Below are 21,704 nucleotides of genomic sequence, written 5' to 3' on the forward strand. Positions count from 1 at the left end.
CGATTGAAGTCAGACTAGACAACTGGCTAAATATAATTCAATCCAGAGCTCAAAATTATAAATTAAAACCCCAACAAACTACAACTTTAAGAGTTAAGACTAACTTCCATTTTTTAGTTCACCAAATTTACCAAATATAGAGCCATATTTAAAGGCTACAACTGAAATTATTTCAAATGATTAGTTACATAAACCAATTCAATTAAAATCATGATTTATCTTCATTTTAGGTATTCAAGGAATTCAATCAGAATCCATTGCAAAACAGAAAGTGTTAGAGAATATGTGCAATAGAATAAAACAATCTAAATTAAGTACTTAAAAAAAATCAGTTGCAAATTCTTTGCCTGAATAAGGTCAAGCAATCAGCAGTCGAGCTATCACATGTGCCGTAGTTACTTCTGGTCTCAAAAGCCACAGATTTTAACAAAATTCTGAACTGTATAACTTTTTTTTTTACAAGCAGGTATTTTAAGATATACTATGCTTAAAATAATTCAGCCTGAAATCACACAATCCCTACACCAACAATTATACTGAATATAGATATGGACAAAATTTGAAGAAAGACTATGACTTTTTTTGACGACCAAGACACAGAAAAAGAAGCTATATAGGAAGAATAAAACTACAACTGTGTGAATCCCTGCAGCAGCTGGTGACTCTGTGATCTCTATCTTGGAGGTTGACATTAGAACATAATTCAAGTTGAACTCTCGCATGGCATCATGACCTGATAGTGTTCCGGATAGAGCACTGAAAACCTGGCAGGAGGGTTCAAGGACATCTGTAATTTCTCACCACTGCATTCAGAGGTCCTCACCTGCTTCAAAAGGGTGACAGTCATACCAGTCCTCAAGAAGAGTAGGGTAAGCTGCTTCAATGATTATTGCCGAGTTGTACATATATCTACTGTGAAGAAGTGCTTTGAGGCTGGTCATACCCATTAGCAATTCCTGCCTAAGCAATCATCATATAGGTCTACAGTGGATGCAGTCTCACTGGCTCGCGATTCAGCCTTGGATCACCTGGACAATTGAAATATCTACGTCAGGTTGCTGTTTACTGACTCCAGCTCAGTGTTCAACATAATCATACCCTCAGTTCTATTGACTAGATGCATCACAGCCTGGTGTGCAAACATCAATGCCCTTGAATGGAAATCTTACAAAAAGTAATGATATGGCCCAGTTCATCACAGGTAAAGCCCTCCCCACTATTGAGCACATCTACACAGAGCATTGTTACAGGAAAGCAGCATCCATCATCATGGACCCCCACCACCCAGGTCATGCTCTCTTCTCGCTACCGTCATTAAGAAGTGGTACAGAAGCCTCAGAACTCACGCCACTAGATTCTGGAATAGTTATTACTCCTCAACCATCAGGCTCTTCAACCAGAGGGGATAGCTTCACTCAACTTCACTGAACTGTTCCCACATCCTATGGACTCCCTTTCAAAGATTCTTCATCGCATGTTCTCAATGTTTATTGCTTATTTATTTATTATCATTTTTCCCCTTTCTTTTTGTATTTACAGAGTTTTCTTTTGTACACTGGTTGTCCACCCTGTAAATGCAGTATTTCTTTGATTCTATTATAGTTATTGGATTTATTGAGTATGCCCACAAGAAAATGAATCTCAGGGTTGTATATGGTGACTTACGCACTTTGATAATAAATTTACTTTAGGCAAGCTCCAAAACCTGGGCCTTGTACCTCCCTCAGCAACTGGATTGTTGACTTCCACACCGGGGGACCACGGTCAGTATGGATCAGAAATAATATCTCTTCCTGAGTAATTCATAGCCTTTTTTATTGTGTATCACAATGTAATGCTGCCACAAAACAACAAATCTGAAGATTCTCACTATTGGAAACATCCTTGACGTTCACTAGAAGGCGTTTCAATATTTGGTAGGTTTCTATGAGATTCCTCACTCATCTTCTCAACCCCAGCTAATACAGGCCCAGAGCTATCAATCACACCGCATATTAACTCTTTCATCCCTGGGATCAATCTCGTAAACCTCCTCCGGACCCTCTCCAATACCTGCACATCCTTCCTTAAATATGGTGTTCAAGATTGCTCACAATTCTCCAAATATAGTCTGACCAACACATTATAATGCCTCAGCATTAAAAGCACTGCTTTTATAGTATAGTCCTCAGAAAATGAATGCAAACATTGCATTTGCTTTCCTACCAACTCGATCTGCAAGTTAACTTTTACTGAATCATGCATGAGGACTCCCAAATCTCTTTGCACCTCCAATTTCTGAATTCTCTCCCTATTAGAAAGCAGAGTTTAGAATAAATTTAGAAAACTAAATGTATTCTTTCCTTGGTCCCCGTGTTTTTGTATCAAAGTACTCGTTCAATTTGGCTGCCATTTTCTTTTCAGCAATTAAAAATTCTCCTATTTCTAAATGCAAGGGACCCACACTTGTCCTCAGGATTTTTCCTCTTCACATTACCTAAACAAGGTTTTGCAGCCCTGCTTTTGCTGCCCTCGCCCACATCTCCTCCATTTCCCGGGCTTCCGAATTCACCCCATCTTCTGGTTGCCAAAATGGGGAGAGAGCTCCCTTGTCCTTACCTATCACCCCATGAGCCTCCACATACAACACATCATTCTCCTCAACTTCCGCCATCCTTAATGGGTTTCTACCACTAAATATATCCTTCTATTCTCCCCTCCAACTCTTCACATTCCAGAAGGGAGCACTCTCAACAAGACTCCCTTTTCCATTTATCACTCCTGGTGCTTATCCATGCAAGCAAAACAAGTGTTAGACCTGCTCCTATGCATTCTCTCTCACCACCATTTATGGCCCCAAACTGTCCTTCCAGGTGAGGTGAAACTTTCCCTGCGAGTCTGTTGGTGTCGTTCATTGTATTCTGTGCTTCTGGTGCAGTCTCCTCTACCCAATGTAGATTGGGGAACACTTCGTTGAGCACCTTTGCTCCATCCACCACAAAAGGTGAATTTTCCCCAGAGGCCACTCATTTTAATTCTACTTCCCTTCCGATATATTGATCCATGGCCTTGTTTACTACCATGAGGAGGTCATAACTTGGGTGACATAAACATAAGAACATAAGAAATAGGAACAGGAGTAGGCCATCTGGCCCATCGAGCCTGCCCCGCCATTCAATAAGATCATGGCTGATCTGTCCGTAAACTCAGCTCCATCTTCCTGCCTTTTCCCCATAACCCTCAATTCCCTTACTATGTAAAAACCTATCTAACTGTTTCTTAAATATATTTAGTGAAGAAGCCTCAGCTGCTTCCCTGGGCAGAGAATTCCTGATTCACCACTCTCTGGGAAAAACATGTCATACTCCATCTGGGTAGCTTCCAACTTGACAGTATGAATGTTGCTTTCTCTAACTTCTGGCAGTTTCTCCACCCTCCCCCTTCTCTCTTTTTGCTTTCCCTCTTACCTCTTCTCCTCACCTACCCATCCTCCTTCCCTTTCTTCCATGGTCCACTCTCCTCTCCCATCAGATTCTTTCTTCTTCAGTCCTTTGCTTCTTCCACCTATCACCTTCCAGCTTCTCACTGCAATCCTTTACCCCTCACTAACACACCTCACCCCTCATCTAGTTTCACCTATCACCTGCCAGCTTGTACTTCGTCCCCTTCTCCCATCATCTTATTCTTGCTTCTACCCCATTTCTTTCCAGTCCTGATGAAAGGTCTCAGTCTAAAACATCAATATTTAATTTCTCCATAGATGCTGCATGACCAGCTGAGTTTCTCCAGGTGTACGTGCACGTGAGCGCGCATGGATTTCCAACATCTGCAGAATCTCATGTTTATGATTTGCGGCCAGATCCATCTTTCTTGTCAGATAACTCATATTCTACTTTTGCTTTGCTGAATTCCAGAACATTCCCCAATTCTCAAGTTTACTGGTTTTTTTTTAAAGATTTTGTTTTGGATGTAATACTATTTTTAATTTGTGATCATGGTGGAGCTATTTTTCGGTTTGACACTTTGTCTTAAAAGAATGTATGTTTACTGAAAATCATGCATAATTTCTGTAAAAGCTTCAATGACTTTCCCCCAGTTTTTTCCAGCCAAGCTGGTCCTAATACCTCCAGAATATCATTTGTTCAGTTCTCTTAAACAAGTAGTCTTAAACATGACTTAAAAATACTTTTCACCATGAAGTCACAATCTTATAACATTTACTACTATGGATTTTGGCAATCAATTTCTAAAGATAAAATGGTATCACATCTGATTGACAACATATCAACCACCTACATGGCTTATGCAGTTTGTCAACAATTTATATTTGGATGACTTTAATCAAGAAATCAACCGAATTGTGAAGTTTTGAAAAGACCCAAGTATGGCAAGGGCTTTCTAGTGTAAAAATGGAACATTTTCAAATGAGTACAAGAAAATTATGAATTTCAATAAGCATTAAAATAATTTTCCCATTCATAACATACTGAAAACATGAATGCTCTATACTTGAAAATAATTTGTCGTTTATTGTAATGTAACAATTCTAAACAAAAACAATATAACCACTCTTTATTAAGTTTCAGACAAGTCCCTTAAGACTTTACAGTTGAGAGCAGCTACAGCATTTTCATCACAATAACACTAAACCAGCCAGGAAAGAAATACCTGTCCCTTGAAATCCCTAATATGGAACATTCTCATTTGAGAAATCAAACTAGCAAAATGTTAATACAGATTGTTTAAAGATGATTCGTAACAATAAACAAAAATGCACCTTTCTTGGAGCAGTTCTATTCTCAACCAGGAAAATAAATTTCAAGAACTTCAAATGTTAATATTTAATTATGTGCTATCTTACCAGTATTTTCATACCCAAATTCTTTTGGTATGAAAATATCCTCATAGGTGTACTATTGGAAGTATCCTGACAGGCTGAATCATGGTCTGGTACAGCAATTCAAATGCACAGGAACACAAGAAGCTGCAGAGAGTCGTGAGCTCAGCCCAATACATCATGGGCACATCCCCCATCACCATTACTATAGGAGGTACTGCCTCAAAAAATCAACATCCTAAGATCCCCAGCATCCCAGCCATTCCATATTCTCACAGCTACTATTGGGCTGGTGATAATCTACCAATTACAGCTGCCTTGCTCATTCCTCAATTCCACCTTCCTTAAGAAGGGCCGCAGCCTGAAATGTCAACTGTTTATTCATTTCCATGGATGCTGCCTAACTTGCTGTGTTCCTCATTATAGTGTGCGTTGCCCTGGATTTCCAGCATCTACAGGATCTCTTATGTTCATGAAACTACATTAGTAATTAATAAAATTCTCTACCATGAGAACAAAAGTATAAAACATTATGTTTGAAATGAGCCAAATTTATAATTACCTGGTTCCAACTTAATAATTTTAACTGCAGCGAGCTCTCCAGTCTGCAGATTCCTAGCCTGTAAATGAAAACCAGAAGATGTTTTTAGAAAGAAGTCATAACTCACTTCACAATTTCTGAAACAAAGCTGTTATCAAGGCAGGGTATATGCCATGAAATGCTAAAACTGATTTCTATTCTTTAGATGGTTAATTTATAAAGAAATGAAAATAACCACAAATTTAAAAGCAGCGCACAAGCAGTTTGTAAAATATGTCTTTAAAATGTGGCCTTGAGGATACTTATGAAAGAAATACAATGGGTGCTGTACACATGCATTTTCAAAAAATAAAATTCACTGCAAGATTAACAGCTGCATAGCATTCAAGATTGTGTGGCAACATCCAAGTGTGTGTCTTCTAGATCAAATGTAAGCAAATAGCAAAGATGTATGTCATTGACTACATGTTTCTCTCCCTCCACAGATTAGATCTAATCTGAGTTATTTATTTATTTGCCATGCCACCCAACAGCCTCCAATTTAACCCTAGCCTAATCATGGGGCAATTTGCAATGGCCAGTTAGCCTACTAACTGGCACGTCTTTGGACTGAGAGGAAAACCGGAACACCAAGAGGAAACCCACATGGTCACAGGGAAAATGTACAAATTCCTTACCGACAGACAGCGGTAGAAATTGAACTTGGGTTACTGATACTGTAAAGCTTTGTGCTAACCACTATGCTAGCATGCTGCTCCATCACCTTCCTCTCTCTGGTTCCTACCTCCTGACATTATTCCATTGTCCACTCCTATGAGATTCCTTCTTCAGACCTTTGCCTCTGCCCTCTATCACCTTCCAACTTCTCACATCATTCCCCTTTTCCCACTCCCCCAGCCACCTGCATTCTCCTGGAGTGCAATGCACTTTTCGGTAGCTGCTTGACTTTATTACTACACTCTGTTATCATTTTACCAAGTTCTATCTCAATGCACTGTGTACTGATTTGATCTGTATAAACAATGTGCAAGACAAGCTTTTCACTGTACCTTGGCACATCGAATAATAATAAATCTATTCCAATTCTAAACATACCACCTGCCAACTCACGCTCCACCACCTCCCTTTTTATTCTGGCTTCTACCTTCTTTCTTTCAAGTCTTAATGAAGGGACAGCCTAAAATGCCTAATATTTCAACATTTTGTGTGTGCTGCTCTAGATTTCTAACATCTGTAATCTCTCATCTATGTATCCCCTGCGATCTGAATATTACTTACCTTTCAATTAAAATGATTAGAATCGGATTATTTGGTTATTGCCACACTGCTATGTGCATTGGTCATAACGTTATCTGCAACGTGGATTGCTAACTGGCTCAAACAAAAAGACAGACAACCTGAAACATTGAAATGAATTGTACAAATATTTTTTCCAATTTTAAAATGGCAATTGACCAATCTTGAAACACTACTGCATCACTTTTCTGTTGGGTTCCTTCCAGATTTCAGAATGCAAAAGTATTCTCTTCAACCAAGTTCGCAAAAATTACCCACTTCGGTCTGAGACAAGGACAAAGCTTCAGAGAATTTTGATTTCAAGGGAACATGAACTGCTGCAAAACAGTTCTGCATAAGATCTATTATTGATTTGAATAGCAATTTAATTGTTGAAGTCATAAATTTACTTGAAAAGCAGTTATATACATTGCTTGTTATTCTTCAGGTAATAAATATTTGCAAGGCCTCACTCTCCAAAATCCCATTATTTTAGCCAACACTAAAAACCAGAAGAGCATTATAAACTTTCTTAGCTTCAACCAATAAACAAAGGCAAATTCACAGAAACCCATTTAATTCTGTAATTGCCATGCATTTAACTAGGAAACTCAAAAATTGCAAATAGTTCCAAGCCTTTTTACCTCAACCCAGGCATAGTAGAACCATAACTCATTCCTGAGACTCAAATGCAAAGGTCTGCATCTATTATTTTGAACTTCTCCTGCTACTATATATGCCAGAATACATATACAATGTACTCTTCCATTCCTTCCTTTCTTTGTGTGAACAAAGTCCAGAAAATTCAATGCCTGCCAGCAGTCTACAATTATCTGTTTTGAACGTTTATACACCCCACCCCACTCTCAATAACATTCATAAGCTTCCAAATTTAAGGGACTACAAGCCAAATTCACATTAACTGCAAAGAAAACTACAAAAATGCTAGAAATAGTCAGGAAGTCATCAGCAATGGAAAGAGAAACATAGAAAACCTATAGCACAATACAGGCCCTTCAGCCCACAAAGCTGTGTCGAACAGGTCCTTACCTTAGAAATTACCTAGGGTTACCCATAGCCATCTATTTTTCTGAGCTCCATGTACATACCTATCCAGGAGTCTCTTAAACGACCCCACCATATCCGACTCAATTGACTTTTTGGTTGAATAACCTTCATTGGAAACAGTTCTCATATACAAACCTCTTAAGCCCCAGCATCATTCTCATGAATCTCAATAATAAAAAATTAACAGTAGATTTTTTGGAGGTGTAATTGATACAAATAAGGGAGTCAGAATTATGTTTATTATCACTGACAAATGTCGTGAAAATTGTTGTTTAGTTGCCGCAGTACAAGACAAAAAAATTACAAGCTACAATAAAAAATAAAATAAATAATGACATTCAAACCAAGGAATGTTATGTATTTGGACTATCAGTAGGTCTTTAAGAAGATCCTCTTAAAGGAGCTATTTGTAAAATTAAAATAGAAGGGACTGAGGATATTCTACAGGCATGGATTGAAAATTTGCTGGCAACAGAGGAAACACAAGTATGAATCAACAAGTCTTTTTTCCTGGTGGCAGGCAGTGACTGATGAAATGATGCAGAGATCATCAGGGGTTGGACACATGCTTGTCACAATATATAAAATGAATAAATAATTTCAATGAGCAAACTAAATGTAACACAGAAATACGAGTTGCAAAAAGACTACAAAGTCTGAGTATACGGCACAGATAAAGCACTTCAACCCAATGCCAACCACGGCACCCACCCAGCTAGTCCCAATTTCCTACGTTCAGCCCATATACAGCTGCAAGAAAAAGTTTGTGAACCCTTTGCAATTATCTGTTTTTTTGCATTAATTACTCAAAATGTGGTCTGATCTTCAATAACAATAAATAAGCAGTAAATATCAAGAACATAAGATGAAAAGTCCTTGAAAGTGAGTCCATTGGTTGTGAGAAAATTTAAATGAAGGGGCAAATGAAGCTGAGTGAGGTTATAGCCTCTGGTTCAAAAGCCTGATGGTTGAAGGGTAGTAACTGTTTCTGAACCTGGTAGTACAAGTCCCAAGTCACAATAATAGACAAGCGCAATCTGCCTAAACTAATAACACAAAAACAATTGTACTTCTCATTAATACTGAATACACCATTTAAACAATCACAGTCTGAAGTAATGCCTTCTACGAAAGCTATTTGGAATCAGGTATAATTGAGATGAGATTGTAGATGTGGGTTGTAGAGGTGTCTTGCCCTATAAAAAAAACAGTCAGGGTACTGACAGAGCCTGCTCTTCTCAAGAAAGACCTGTTTATGTGCACCATACCTTGATCTAAACAACTTTCAGAGGACCTTAGAAGAATTGTACAGATACATTAAGCTGGAAAAGGCTACAAAAAAAAAGGCATTTCTAAAGACCTGAGTGTTGATCAGTCCACAGTAGGAGAAATTGTCTACAAATAGAGGAAATTCAGTACTCTTGCTACTCTCCCTAGGAGTGGGCATCCTGCAAACACACAACGTACAATGCTGTTAGGAAGTGACAAAGAACACAAGAAAAACAGCAAAAGACCTACAGACATCACTAGAGCTTGTTAGTCTCTGCTCATGTGTCCACTATAAAGAAAAACACTGAACATGAGTGGTGTTCGTGGAAGGACACCAAGGAAACCACTGCTCTCCAAAAAAAAACAACGCATTGCTGCACATCTCAAGTTTGCAAAAGCCTACCTGGATGCTCCACAATCCTTCAATGTTCTGTGGACAGATGAGAGAAAAGTTGAACTTTTGTGCAAAAAAAAATTGGAAGAAAAGAAGGGCACTGCACACCAACACCAAAACCTCATTCCAACTGAAACATGACGAAAGAGCATATGGTTAGGGTCTGCTTTGCTGCCTCTGGACGTGGAATTGCTGAGGGAACAATGAATTCAAAACTGTATCAAGACATTTTACAAGAGAATGGCAGGGTAGCAGTCCATCACCTGAAGCTTAATAGAAGTTGGATGATGCAACAAGACAATGATACAAAACACAAGAGTAAATCAACAGCAGAATGCTTTAAAAATAAGAAAATTTGTCTTTTGGAATGGCCAAGTCAGAGTTCACACCTTAACCCTATTGAGATGCTGTGGCTGTTCATGCAAGATGTCCCATAAATATTGATGAAATGAAACAGTTTTGTATGGCGGAATGGTCTAAAATTCCTGCTCACCATTGTGCAAGTCTGATCAGCAGCTACAGGAAACATTTGGTGGAGGTTGTTGCTGCTAAAGGGGGTTCTATCAGTTAGTAAATACAAGGATTCACATACTTTTTCTAGCCTGCACTGTGAATAATGAAGCAATATATTCAATAAAGACATGAAAAGTACAATTGTTTGTGTGTTATTAGTTTATGCAGATTGTGTTTGTCTATTATTGTGACCTAGATGAGGATCAGATCACATTTTATGAGTAATTACTGCAGAAATCCAGGTAATTGTAAAAGGTTCACAAACTTTTTCTTGCAACTATCCCTCTAAGTCCCATTATGCCATGTACCTTTCTAAGTGACTCTTCAATGATACTATTATACCTGCCGCAACCATTTCCTCATGCAACTTGATCCATATATTCACTACCCTCTGCATGAAAAAGTTGCCCCTCAACTCTCATAAATCTTTCCGTTCTCACCTTAAATCAATGCCACCTAATTTTGGACTTCCCTACCCTTAGGAGAAGATTACTACCGCCCACCTCTCTAAGGTTACCCCTCATTCTGCTATGCTCTAAGGAATAAGGACGTAGCCTGGAAATTCAGACCCTCTAGTTCTCAAATCTTTTCTGCATTCTTTCCAGTTTAATCACATCTTTCTTATAACAGGGTGAACAATACTAAACAGTATCCAACATGATGAAGGGTCTCAGCCCAAAACATCAACTATTCCTCTCCACAGATGCTGCGTAACCCGAGTTCCTTCAGCATTTTGTGTACGATACTCCAACTAGCCTCACAAACAACATAAATGCAACATGAAGCCCAACTCCTATAGTCAATGCCCTGAGTGATGAAGGCCAGTGTGATATGTACCTTTTGCACCATCCTGTCTACCTGTGAAAAACTTTCAATAAACTATGCACTTGTACTCAAAGGTCCTTCTATCCATTACACTCCAAAGTGCCTTACCATTCATGGTACAAGTCCTACATTAGTTTGACTTTACAAAATGCATCACCTGACACTTGACTTGAAATCCATTTACTACTCCTCAGCCCACTTCCCTAACTCATTAAAATCCCCTCTGCAATTCACTTTAGTATCAATCAATACATCTAATTTCACATCATTTTGAAAACTTACTGATCAAGCCTTGTGTATTTACATCCAAATCATTTATATAAGCAACGAACAACAAGGGTCCCACCACCAACCCTTGCGGTAAACTACACAGCAGCCACCAATCAAAGAAACAATCTTCAACTACCTTCTGCTTCCAGCCTCTGAACTAAGCTTGAATCCACTTAACTAACTCTCCCTGTTTTTCATGAGACCTAACCTTCTAGACCAGCATACCAGAGGGTCCATGGTGATTGAGATAAGCCGTGCGAGTACATCAATACACACAGATGAAGTTTAATGTGAAAAGATATGAGATTCTAAAAAAAAATTGACTGATTTGCTAAACGGTGATAGAGTGAGAAAGAAGGAAGAGTAATGAAATCAGGGTACACCAGTCAACGGCAAGTGCTCAGATGCAACATGTAATTACGAAAACGAATATGTTGTACTGAATCCCTCTTGCAATGAAGGACAAGAGCAAGGATGTCTTGCTACAAGGGTATAATGGCTTGGCAATAACCCATCTGGAGTTGTGCATGCAATAATGGCCTTTTAAAGGAGGATATTTTTGACATAGTGGAAGTGCAACAACCCAACTTTCATTGTGAAGTTTTGACCATCTGTAGAAAAATTGTTTTCTCTTTCCAGTTTAATCAAAAGGTCTTTGACCTGACTCTTTACCGTTACTATGATGCTGCCTCAGTTCAGTATTTCATCCATTTTCTGTTTTTATTGCTGTTGCTTTTGATTAACGCTTTATATCATTACTCAAAATAATGAGGCATTGGTTAGAAAATGTATATTAGTTTTGGACAGCAGAGATTCAGCAAAATAGGGCTGTTCCGTACCCTCCAAATATCCGGACCTGCCTCTCAGTTTTTTTGCACTACCTTACTTCCCATTTTTCTATTTTCTATTTATGATTTATAATTTAACTTTTTAATATTTACTAATTTTAACTATTTTTAATATTTAATATTTGTAATCCAGGGAGTGTAAAGCGCAGAATCAAATATCGCTGTGATGATTATACGTTCTAGTACCAATTGTTTGGCGACAATAAAGTATAAAGTACTGTCTAGAGAATTAGATTATGAGAACACTCAATCCTCTTTTATTGTCATTTAGAAATGTATACATGCATTAAGAAATGATACAATGTTTCTCCAGAGTGATATCACAGAAAACAGGCCAAACCAAAGACCAACACTGACAGAACCACATAATTATAACATATAGTTACAGCAGTGCAAAGCAATACCATAATTTGATGAAGAACAAACCATGGGCACTGTAAAAAAAAGTCTCAAAAGTCGCCGAGTTGATCGACTCCCGAGTCACCAATAGCAGGCGGCAAAAGGGAGAAACTCCCTGCCATAAACCTCCAGGCACCGTCAACTTGCCGATGCCTTGGAAGCAGCTGACCACAGCCGACACTGAGTCCATCCGTCCGAAAACTTCAAGCCTCCGACCAGCCCCTCCGATACAGCCTCCCGAGTGCCATCGACCTAGCCCCGGCCGCCGAAACAAGCACAGTCGATGATTCGGGGCCTTCTGCTCCGGAGATTCCGGTTACCACAGAGTAGCAGCGGCAGCGAAGCGGGCATTTCAGAAGTTTTCCAGATGTTCCTCCGCACTCTCACTTCCGTCTCCATCAAATCAGAATTGTGCACAGTCCCCTACTTGGCAGATAACAGATATTTATCACCGGAGAGGCTGCGCATGCTGCCGTCACGCAGCCATCTTCTCTTCATTATAGACAGATTGCAAAAACTAATAATATAGTTGGGCAATTTATGGTAATTTAATTGACATTTAAGACCACAAGATCCATTAAAAGGGAAGATAAATAGAAAAAATGTTTCTGCATGGTTGAAAATTCAGGACAAAGTGCATGGTCTAAAAATTGGAAAAATTACTTTTAGAAGTTATGAAACATTATTTGCAGAAGTGATAGAAATTTGAAGCTCTCCATGCATATCATACTTGATAACAACTCAAAAGTTAATATTAAATTGGACTTTGAAAGACTTTTGATAAATAAAGTTAATGACTTACTCCTGTTCCCAATTTCCAAAACATTAAGACAGTTTGAAAAAGTTTTCCACAGGATCATTAACGGAAAGATAACCAAGTTAAAATTTTGAGTAGACAGGTTTATGGCACAATTGTCCATAAATATCAAACCTATGGTCAGTGCAGTTAGAGTCAAATAGCATGGAAACAACCCCTTTGCCCCATCAAATCAGCACTGATCATTTTAGGACCCAAAATAGGGAAAATTAATGAATCTTTAATACTGCTTTTTGAAATTCTTCAAGTTACTGAAAACATGAACAAAATTGACTCCCATCTTCATAAAGATGACTTGATCAATCAGAATACCTTGAATGCAAATCTGGGTTATTGATAAATTGGTCAAATCAGGAGATTTGCTGGCACACGATTGTTGAGATGACAATAGGAGAGTCAGAGGAAGGCTACAATTAGGTTTGGAATGTTGTTGCTTGCTTGCATTGTTTGCATGATTTGTGTGTGTTATTTTTCTCTTCCTCTGTGCATTGGGTGTGAGCCTTTTTTATTAAATTGGGTTCTTCCGGGCTTCTTGTTTTGTGGCGGCCTGTAAGCAGACGAATCTCAAGGTTGTATAATTTATACATACCTTTATGATAAATGTCCTTTGAATCCTTGAATTCTTTGAAATTAGTCTGACACATAGATAAATAGTGCTCAGTATTTTGCTGATAGTGAAACTTGCAAAACTACTTCAGAATTTATCAAAGAAAAAAAGACAGATGAGGGTCTTTCATCATCAACCTTGCCTTACTCATGGCCTATGAGATGCATCACAGTATCAATATGCCCAGTGAAAGCAGGGGCTTTTTGCCCACCTGGGGAAACCAAAGTTCTGGAAGATTTTTAAGCCCTTCCAGGCACAATGACTGTATATTTTGATTAGGTCCACTTCCAAAATCACCAGTGGGCTGAATGGAACATACAAACTGGGATTAAGGTCCTTAACAATTTGAGAGCTGCATGATTGATTTCATCATATTACTAATCATTTGGGAAAACAAAAAGATGCATGGTTTACATATACTTCAGAAGCACAAGATAGATACAGAATTAAAGGAAACACTAAGTATTGAATACATAGAATTTAAGAAAGCACAGGGCAAAAGCAAAGGCAACACAAAATTGATCATGTTTAAACTATTCATTCATGGAATGTGGCTACTGTTAGCAGGGTAGATTTCTTGCCCACCATCTTGAAATCCATTGGGGCTAAATTACTTTCCTGAATCAATACAGCATATGAAGTCAATTTACTTCCATAGTAAGATAGTTCTAGAATTTTGACTCAATGGAACTAAAACAATGGCAATATTTTTTCAAAGTCAAAATCATGTTTAAAATTCTTGTTGAAAATACAAGGTGGTAATTGTTAACTGGTTGATGCTACAGAGAAATATCAAATCAGAGACCAGGTTACCATTGATGTCAATTTATTTGACTATTTATTATTCAGATTTTAAGTAATTAAAATTATTTGCAGCAATAGATTAAAATTTCACTTTCTCATATATAGTAATATGACTATATTTTGGTTTGAAGCAAGGATTGCTAAAGCCTAGAAAGTACTGAAAACTCAAGTAACAATTACAGTCCACTCATAAAACTAATGAAAGCTATAAATGCTTACGAATGCTAATATACTACCCAAATCAGTATTACTCTGCACCTTAGAGTAGAAAAACTAGACAGCCCTTACAATTTTAGAAATAGCAGAAAACTTGTGCACCCATGTAGATGCACTTAAGCTAATAGCAGATGCAGAAGATAGAAAAAGCAAAAACAGTAAAACCATTTTGCCAAGATACTAGTCACACTTCACCCTTATCTTTACAATCTGTCTCTCCTTCCTGTCCAAAGATACAAACTCATCACCTCACAAATCTATACACAAGTTTCCCCACAGCGCCTCAAATCAGGTTTTCTCCTAAAAGTAACTCGAATCTAAGCTGAAAGTATGTCATGATAATGCATTATAATGCCCATAATGGTTATACCCTTAGTAGAACCTCACAAGGACCACTTTTTTTAAGGTTTCATTCCAATCTGTCCAATTTGAGTGACAGAATTGGTTTTCCATCTCATTTTTATACTCCTTGATCCTTTCCCACATCTACATGCCTGATGCTCAATTATATCAGCAACAAACATGCCAGGTCCATGTATACTTGTGCAAACAGTTCTTTGCTATCTGTTAGGTTGCTTGTCTGACATCCTGGCTTGGACAGGCCACAATTTCCTGCAGTTACTTACTGAGCAGACCAAGACAATTTTTCAGCCCCACCCACAAAATTTAAGATTTTGTCTCAATTGTGTAAGAATATGACTAAGTGATTGAACCTGTAATATAATAGCAGAAACTGGTTATTCCAGCACTATGTTTACAATTTAGGGGGAAAAATCTTTAATTAACTTTTCAAAATACTCCATCCAACACACTTGACAATCAGTAAGTGTTCTTAAAGCTTAGTCATTGCTGTAGCATTTGCAGAGGACGAGCAATCTGAAAATGACCGAATAATCTGTATTTTTTTGTAGTGAGCACGGAGACATAACTACTGTCCAGTACAACAGTGAGTGATAATCCGAAAACAAAACCCACCTAGGAATTCAGATAAGTTTAAGGTTTCTTCCAAAGTACAGAATAAAATTCAATACCAATACGCAAAACTAATCTCTATGCTAGAACAGAAGTAACCATTTACTATTAAAATTCATCTGATCATCTGCCAAGTTTTTAACGATGTACAGACTAAGCACAAGACAAAAATGTTTTCAATAGACAGAGCATCTACTTCATTTGCTAAAGGAGGAAAATAATTCCAGAAGTAAAGAGTTGCTCAATGCAACTTTTCCTAAAGATTTCTCTGCAATTTAGACGCTTTGTATCAGTATATTCTGTTCCCCAAAACAAAAGGAGAATGACGTCCCGCGCGAAAATTAGACAAGAAATACCTGTTGTGGTTAAAACCGGCAACAAGTTTGGGTGGAGGATATGGTTCAAAAGCGATTTGCTCGGAAACACAAGGCTTCCCAATATATCGATGTAGTTACTTTACTCTGTATATTTCTTCCTGAGACTTACTAGGTGCCCGAGCGTGTGAACTTTTACAAAACCATTTGCATTTAGCTGCTTCATAACGCAAATATGGGTTAACTTTCTGCCAAACGGAATAACGTCAAAATTTACTCTGTAATTCAGTACACTATTGATCTAGTAAAGAACTGTCGATTGCTAAATGAGTACTCCTTAATAACTTAGTAACTCCTTCATAACTTTTTTTTTGCAGCGCCGGCACAAAATGAGCAGTTTTCAGCTGAAGCCGTTTTAGCGGACTGTTGATTAATGGACCAAGGGAAGCAGAATTAGTACACTTTAATCCCACTTCCCTCTGGTGATCCCGTCTGGTTCAAAACACTGAATCTTCAACCCCGCGACGGACGGCTCGTCACCCTTCACCAGTGGCAAATTGGTGTCTGGAAAGGCCACATGCCCAGTCCCAGGATCCACACAAGAGTAACTCAACACAAACCTTGTACACATCGCCATAGGTACCGCTGCCGACCCTCTGGATCAGCTCGAAGTCCAGCTGCGGGTTTTTCCTCAGAATATCCCCGCCGACGGTCGCACGGCCCTGAGGGTTCATCGCTCACTCAGTGGCGGGAGCGTCCTCTCCTCTCCTCGGACTCCTACTTCTTTCCGAGCACCCGCTGCCCGTCTCTAAAGGCGAATATCCCTCCGAAAGTGTTCGTGTGCGTGTACTCAGCTACGTCCGCCCCAGCCGTCACTTGGTAAACTGTGCACTGCCTCCAAATATGGCTCCCGCTCCATTTCCTGCCCCACAGCTCCTGCGCGTTTCCTCGAGCGGCTGCGGCGGTGGCGACGGCGATGAGGAGCGGTGGTGCGGGCCTACAGCGGCGCCCTGCACAGCCTGTCTCTTACTCCATGCTCCTCTTTACAGTCCCCCCCCCCCACAACTTATGCTTAAAAAAATTATTTCCACAAGGGTGCACACTAATGGGTGCACAGTGATTTGATTGTTACGTTTTCAACTGTGACTTGTATGTCATTTCCTTCTGATGAACATTGAAATCAACTGCAGTTCAAACGTTAACAATTGTTCTTTTCTTTCAGTAGATGAAAATATAAAAATTCTCACTTCGACTCGAAACGTTAACTGTATTTTTCTTCACAGATACCGCTTGATCTACTGAATGATTTACATTACTTAGTTTTTGATTCAATTTTTAACTGCCATTCGTTTAGTTTAACGATATTTACTGTTCAAAATATTCTTAAGATTTATGTACTCTGCAAAAAAAGGCTGACAAGCTAAGTTGATTCAATAAACAATTTAACGATTATTAATATTGATGTATGTATTATGAATGTCCACTAATCCCTGAATGTTGCCACCTCGTGACTTCGCTAGGAATTACAAAATATGTCAACTTTATGACTGTAAATAAACAAAGCGAGAAATGACGATGAAGCTTATCTTAATAGGGCCAGTAACTTAAGTTTTTCGGTTCAAGTGTGTGTGTGTGTATGTATACAGTTGATAATCTGACCAGGTCTGACATAAGTAATTCATTTTCCATTACAATGTTTCTTCATTTTGTGCTAAAATACATAAATAATATATTAACAGCTAAATTCTGCAAATACTTCCTGTAAATATATTTCACATTAGATGTTATGTAGGTTTTGCATAATGATGTGTGATAGATATTTTCTTGTTGTTCTGTTTGGAATGAATGAAATTGTGTACCCTGCCAACAACATTATTGATGGAAAAATATTTTCCATTACAACGTAAGTATCCAGTGAAAATACAAAAATAAAGACAGGATGAGGGAAGAATTTTAATTAGTAGAAAGGTGAACTGTTTTTGGTTTGTGCAATCAAAATTTAAAGATAGAAGAATGCCTTCAGCAGTATATAAGTAACCAGCTTACCATAGTTACCACAGTCATTTGTTCATGTGGGTGTTTAATAAGCAGTAGTTTCAACTCAAACTGAATAAAAGTTCAAATCCTTTTAATGCTTTGCCAGCATCATATTAAAAATGCTAACATAGCTGCATTAATGCACATCTACTTGCAAAGGTTTGGAGAAGCTTAAATAGAAGCATCCATGCTCCCAGCAGACATCACTCATATATAAAGGTGGAAAGCCAGAGAAACATTGTTCTTGAAACTTTGTAAGGAGTTGAGTTTGGGGACCTGGGATGGCTGCAACCTTCTGGAGGAATATCAGATTCATGCTAGCCCAGCCATTTCTGCACTACCAGTCAATATGAAGGTCAACTACTTTTTCATTTTACTTTTTACTTCTATTTTTATTTCCCCCAGGGTGAATAAAAATAAGGCTGGGGCAACTAGAGCAGCCATTGTTGGAGTGGGCCAGTGTTAGAGTTGGGAGGCTTTGGTTTTGGCTGATCAGGCTTGTGCGAGATAAGTATCTGGTAAGTTTCTTCTTCTTTATTCTTTATTCCTCGCCTGTTAGGACAGAGAGAAGTGAGAATGACTCCATGGGCTGTGGTATGTTCTTCGTGTAAGATGAGGGAATTCTGGGAGACCTCCAGCCTCCCAGGTATCTGCAGCTGCACCTTCTCAGAGAACATGTCATGGAACTGGAGCTGCAGCTTGATGACATTCTGCTCATACGGAACACTAAGGAAGTGATAAATAGGAGCTACAGGGAGGTTGTCACCCCTAGATTGCAGGAGTCAGTTAACTGGGTGATTGTCAGGAGAAGGAAGGGAAATTGGTAGCAAGTACTGAGGACCCCTGTGACCCTTCCCCTCAATAATAAGCATACCGTTTTGGATACTGTTGAGGGAAACAACCCGGGGGGGGGTGGGGGGAGGGGGAGCTGCAGCGACCGGGTTTCTGCCACTGAGTCTGGTACTGTAGTTCAGAAGAGAAGAGAGGTGAAGAGGATTTCAGTAGTGATAGGAGATTCTACAGTTAGGTGAACAGAGATGAGATACTGTGGGTGCAATAGAGACACCCAGATGGTATGTTGTCTCCCAGGTTCCAGGGTCAGAGATGGCTCGGATCGACACCATGGCATTCTAAAGGGGTAGCGTGAGCAGGTAAAAGTCTAGGTACATATCAGCACCAATGACATAGGTAGGAAAGGCGAGGAAGTCCTAAAGAGAGATTTTAGGGTGCTAGGTTCAAAGCTGAAAAGCGAATGGCCAGGGTAGTAATCTTTGGATTGCTACCTATGCTACGTGCCGGTGAGGGTAAGAATAGGAGCATTTGACAGATAAATGCATGGTTGAGGAACTAGTGCAGGGGTCAGGGGTTCAGATTTCTGGATCACTGGGATCTCTTCTGGAGAAGGTATGACCTGTACAAAAAGGACAGCTTACACCTGAACCTGAGGGGGACCGATATCCTTGTGGGCAGGTTTGCTAGAGTTGTTCTAGAGGGTTTATACTAATTTGGCTGGGGAGGTAGAGCCATAGGGATGAGGATGGGGCAGTTGGTTTACAAACAGAGGCAGTGTGTAGTGAGGCTGCTAGCAAGGAGAGGTTGATGATAGGATAGATTTGCAGTCAATGGAATGAGTTGCAATGTAAGAGGGGGATAAAGTTAAAAAGGGTGATGAATATAGGACAGAAGGAGATATATTTGAATACACGCAGTAGACAGATGGACGATCTTATAGTGCAATTAGAGATTGGAAGGTATGACAATATGGGCATCACTGAGTTGTGGCTGAAGAAATATTACAGCTGGGAACTTAATGTCCAAAGGTACACATTGTATCTAAAGGACAGGCAGGTAGGCAGAGAGAGGTAATGCGGCTCTGTTGGTAAATAATGAAATCAAATCCTTAGAAAGAATTGAATTGAATTGACCTTATTATTTACATCCTTCATATACATCAGTAAAAATCTTTACGTTACATCTTCGTCTAAATGTGCAATGTACAATTTATAGTCATTTATAATAAATACTATGTAAAACAGGCTAGTCAATATAACATAGAAATACAGTTGTGCCAGCATAAATTAAGCAGTCTGATGGCCTGGTGGAAGAAGCTGTCCGGGAACCTGTTGGTCCTGGCTTTTATACTGCGATACCATTTCCCAGATGATAGCAGTTGGAACAGTTTGTGGTTGGGGTGACTCGGGTCCCCAATGATCCTTTGGGCACCTGTCGTTGTAGATGTCCTGAATAGAGGGTATTTCACATCTACAGATGCTCTGGGCTGTCTGCACCACTCTCTGCATAGTCCAGCGATTGAGGGAAGTACAGTTCCCATAATGCAGTAATGCAGCCAGTCAGGATGCTCTCAATTGTGTCCCTATAGAAAGTTCATAGAATTTGAGGGCCCATACCAAACTCGACCATCTGAGGTGAAAGAGGCGCTGTTGTGTCTTTTTCACCACACAGCCGGTATTTACAGACCACGTGATATCCTCAGTGATGTTAATGCTGAGGAACTTAACACTGAGGAATTCAACCCCCCCCCCACCAGATCCATTGATGAAATAGGATCATAAGGTGAATCCTTGTGGGTAGAGCAAAGAAATTGCAAGAGAAAAAAAGACCCTGATGGGACATATATACAGGCCTCCGAGCAGTAGCTATGATATGGGCTACAAATTATAATGGGAGATAGAAAAGGCTTGTCAAAACAATGTTATGATAGTCATGGGGAAATTCAATATGCAGATAGATTGGGAAAATCAGGTTGCTGCTGGATCCTAAGAGGGGGAGTTTATAGAATGCCCACAAGATGGCTTTTTAGAGCAGCTCAATGTTGACACCACTCGGGGATCAGCTATTCTGGATTAGGTGTTATGCAATGAACTAGAACTGATTAGAGAGCTTAAAGTAAAGCAACATTTTAGGGGTCAGCTATCTTAATATGATAGAATTCACCCTGCAATTTGAGAGGAAGAAGCTGAAGTCAATTGTATCAGTATTACAGTGGTATAAAGGAAATTACAGTGGCATGAGAGAGGAGCTGGCCAAAGTTGTTTGGAAGGGGACACTTGCAGGATGATGGCAGAGCAGAAATGACTGGAATTTCTGGGAGTAATTCAGAAGATGCAGCATAGATACCCCCCCAAAAAAAGCATTCTAAAGGCAGGATGGCACAACTGTGGCTGACAACGGAAGGCAAAGCCAACATATAGCAAAAAATTAGTGGGAAGTCAGAGGGTTGGAAAACTTAGAAACCAGCAGAAGGCAACTTAAAAGTCATAAAGATGGAATATGAAGGTAGGCAAGCCAAAATATCAAACAGAATACCAAAAAATTCATCAGATATATAAAAAGTAAAAGAGAGGTGAAAGTAGATATACTGTTGGAAAAAGATGCTGGGGAGATAGTAATGGGGGACAAGGAAATGGCGGACAAACTGAGTAAGTATTTTCCATCAACCTTCGCAGTGGAGGACACTAGTAGTTTGTCAGAAGTTTGAGAATGGCAGGAGGCAGAAGTGAGTGAAGTTGCCAATAGTAGGGAGAAGGTGCTTAAGAAGTTGAAAGATCTGAAGGTAGATCAATCACCTGGACAAGATGGTCTACACCCCAGGGTTCTGAAAGAGGTGACCAAAGAGATTGTGGAGGCATTACTAATGAACTTTCAAGAATCAATGGATTCTGGTATGGTTCTGGAGGCCTGAAACATTGGAAATGTCA

The 21,704-nt window shown here is 39.2% G+C and overlaps 1 protein-coding gene across 1 annotated transcript in view; it reads right to left on the reverse strand.

The window, feature by feature from the left end:
* map4k5 (mitogen-activated protein kinase kinase kinase kinase 5) overlaps positions 1–17,344 on the reverse strand; it is a 155,957-nt gene extending 138,613 nt beyond the window's left edge. Inside the window, exons 1-2 of the mRNA XM_063048484.1 lie at positions 16,569–17,344; positions 5,379–5,436 (exon numbers count right to left, since the gene is read on the reverse strand). Of these exons, the coding sequence (XP_062904554.1) occupies positions 5,379–5,436; positions 16,569–16,682 (172 nt within the window). The 5' untranslated portion in view covers positions 16,683–17,344. The remainder of the gene's footprint in view (positions 1–5,378; positions 5,437–16,568) is intronic.
* Between the last annotated feature and the right edge of the window lie 4,360 nt (positions 17,345–21,704).

The sequence above is a fragment of the Mobula hypostoma genome, chromosome 1 (assembly GCF_963921235.1).
Source record: "Mobula hypostoma chromosome 1, sMobHyp1.1, whole genome shotgun sequence".
In the NCBI taxonomy this organism is placed as follows: Eukaryota; Metazoa; Chordata; class Chondrichthyes; order Myliobatiformes; family Myliobatidae; genus Mobula; species Mobula hypostoma.